This window comes from Wasmannia auropunctata, unplaced genomic scaffold (genome assembly GCF_000956235.1).
Source record: "Wasmannia auropunctata unplaced genomic scaffold, wasmannia.A_1.0 LD335412.1, whole genome shotgun sequence".
Taxonomy (NCBI): Eukaryota; Metazoa; Arthropoda; class Insecta; order Hymenoptera; family Formicidae; genus Wasmannia; species Wasmannia auropunctata.
In genome coordinates this window covers 926-2724 of record NW_012027478.1, presented here as the reverse complement: position 1 = coordinate 2724, position 1799 = coordinate 926, and the positions used below count along the sequence as shown (strand labels likewise).

At 36.7% G+C, this 1799-nt stretch overlaps 1 protein-coding gene across 1 annotated transcript; it reads right to left on the bottom strand.

Annotated features, from left to right (window-relative positions):
- Positions 1-1122: 1122 nt before the first annotated feature.
- LOC105457004 lies at positions 1123-1658 on the bottom strand (the record flags this gene model as incomplete). The annotated part of the gene is made up of 1 exon (XM_011701401.1): positions 1123-1658. A coding segment is annotated over one exon (536 nt), but the record flags the coding sequence as incomplete, so codon positions are not given.
- Between the last annotated feature and the right edge of the window lie 141 nt (positions 1659-1799).

The window sequence follows — 1799 nt, the reverse complement described above, 5'->3', positions numbered from 1 at the left end:
CGTGCACAAAGGGAAACTATCGACTTTAAGTAGCCGTCCAATGGAAGTCTAATGGATATCCACTGGAAGTTCCGAATCTCCATGAAATATGTCTAATGGACGTCCATTGGAGGTTTTCGTTCTATGTGGGTATAATTATTTTCCTTCACAAAACTTTTAAAAGTATATATATATGTAACACATGTTATTTGTACAATGTTTTTATACAACTAACTCTGTACAGTTTTAAGAAGTAATGGAAAGATACTGCTTTTCCAAAAGATCATAGCTTTTTGTATCAAATGTTTAACATAAATCTCATCGTAATCTATCCATATGGGTATTATTTCATGTGTTGTCTCAAAATCGTGTTTTGCCATACAAAATAACTCTTTTTGAACATTTTTTAAAAACATTTGAAGTTGAATTTGTGCGAAACATTTATTTCCTAATTTCATATCGGAGCTAATATAGGCACGTTCAGTTTTTAATGTCATTGGGCATTTTATCTCCACTACAAAATGTTCTCCTACGGCACCCGGAGAAGCTCCAATAGCAGGAAACTCTGGATTTAATAATAAGCCGCAAGAATCAAGGCTTAGTTTATGTTTTTCTTCTAAAATTTTTATTACTTCTTTTTCTAAATTCCTCCCTCTTCGCATTGACTTTGTATCCATTATTTTTGTATTGCCTATTACTTGTGAAAGGATATTACCAGCGGGTTTTATGACCGCGAAAGGATGTAGAGATATTTGTCAGGAATATTGGAGGAACGTAACTAGGGTAGACACTCGTGAGACACAGCAATTAACAGAACACAGATTTATTCAGGTAACACGAAAAAGGCGCTCGACTTGCGAGGCATAATAGTTGAGATCTTCGCTCGTTGACAAAAGACTTAAGACTGTTTCACCGTCTCCAAGCGGAAACGATATTATGGCAAAAGAATCACATGCGCCAATCAGAGGACGCCAAGGCCTCACGTAGCCCGTCGCGCGGGCGCAGCACGTACGCGGGATGAGTCCGCCAATCGCGAAGCGATCACGAGAACAACTAGCGCCGCGGAACGGAAGCGCTACCAATTGCCAACTTGAAAAAGAAATACCACTGCTGGGGAAAATAACTAGGCGAACTGGCCATTTCTTACACTTGATTAACAAGACTACCATTGGACACGTTGCAATGTGCCATTTCGTGGAGTCGAGAAGCGGTGAGTCTACTATATCTTAACTCATTCCAAAGTTTACATTCACTTTGATTGTTCGTGTCTATAGCAACTTTATCACATAGATCTAAAGTCATGATACTAGAAGCAAACGTTAAAAAACTATCCGCATCAGGTGTAAAATTATTGGAAGTATAAAATGTTATCAACATTTCATGCAGCGATAATGGATGTTTAACTTTTAGATCGATGCAATGTCTGGATAGTTGACAATCAAATTGATGTGACTGGAATTCTACTAACAATGAGTTATAAAAATCATCTGGATCGTAGTTACTTTTATTATCTGTCGGGCATTTTACTTTCACCATATCTTTCACTTTTATATTTTTAACGTTATCTGAGACTTTAGCTAACCGAGGTTTTTTCCAGTAACATACAGTTGCTGTTGGTTCTGGCTCTTCACTTCTGCGATGTACCCACATAAGGAAAGCGATGGCATGCTTACAACCACCTGTAAAGCAGAATTTGAATAAAATAATGAATAAAAATATATATAATAAATTTAAGTACATTTATATTTTATACATCTTTACATAAGAGTATACACACCTTCTGAAGCAGCGTAGTCTTGACATTGAACTTCTATTACGTT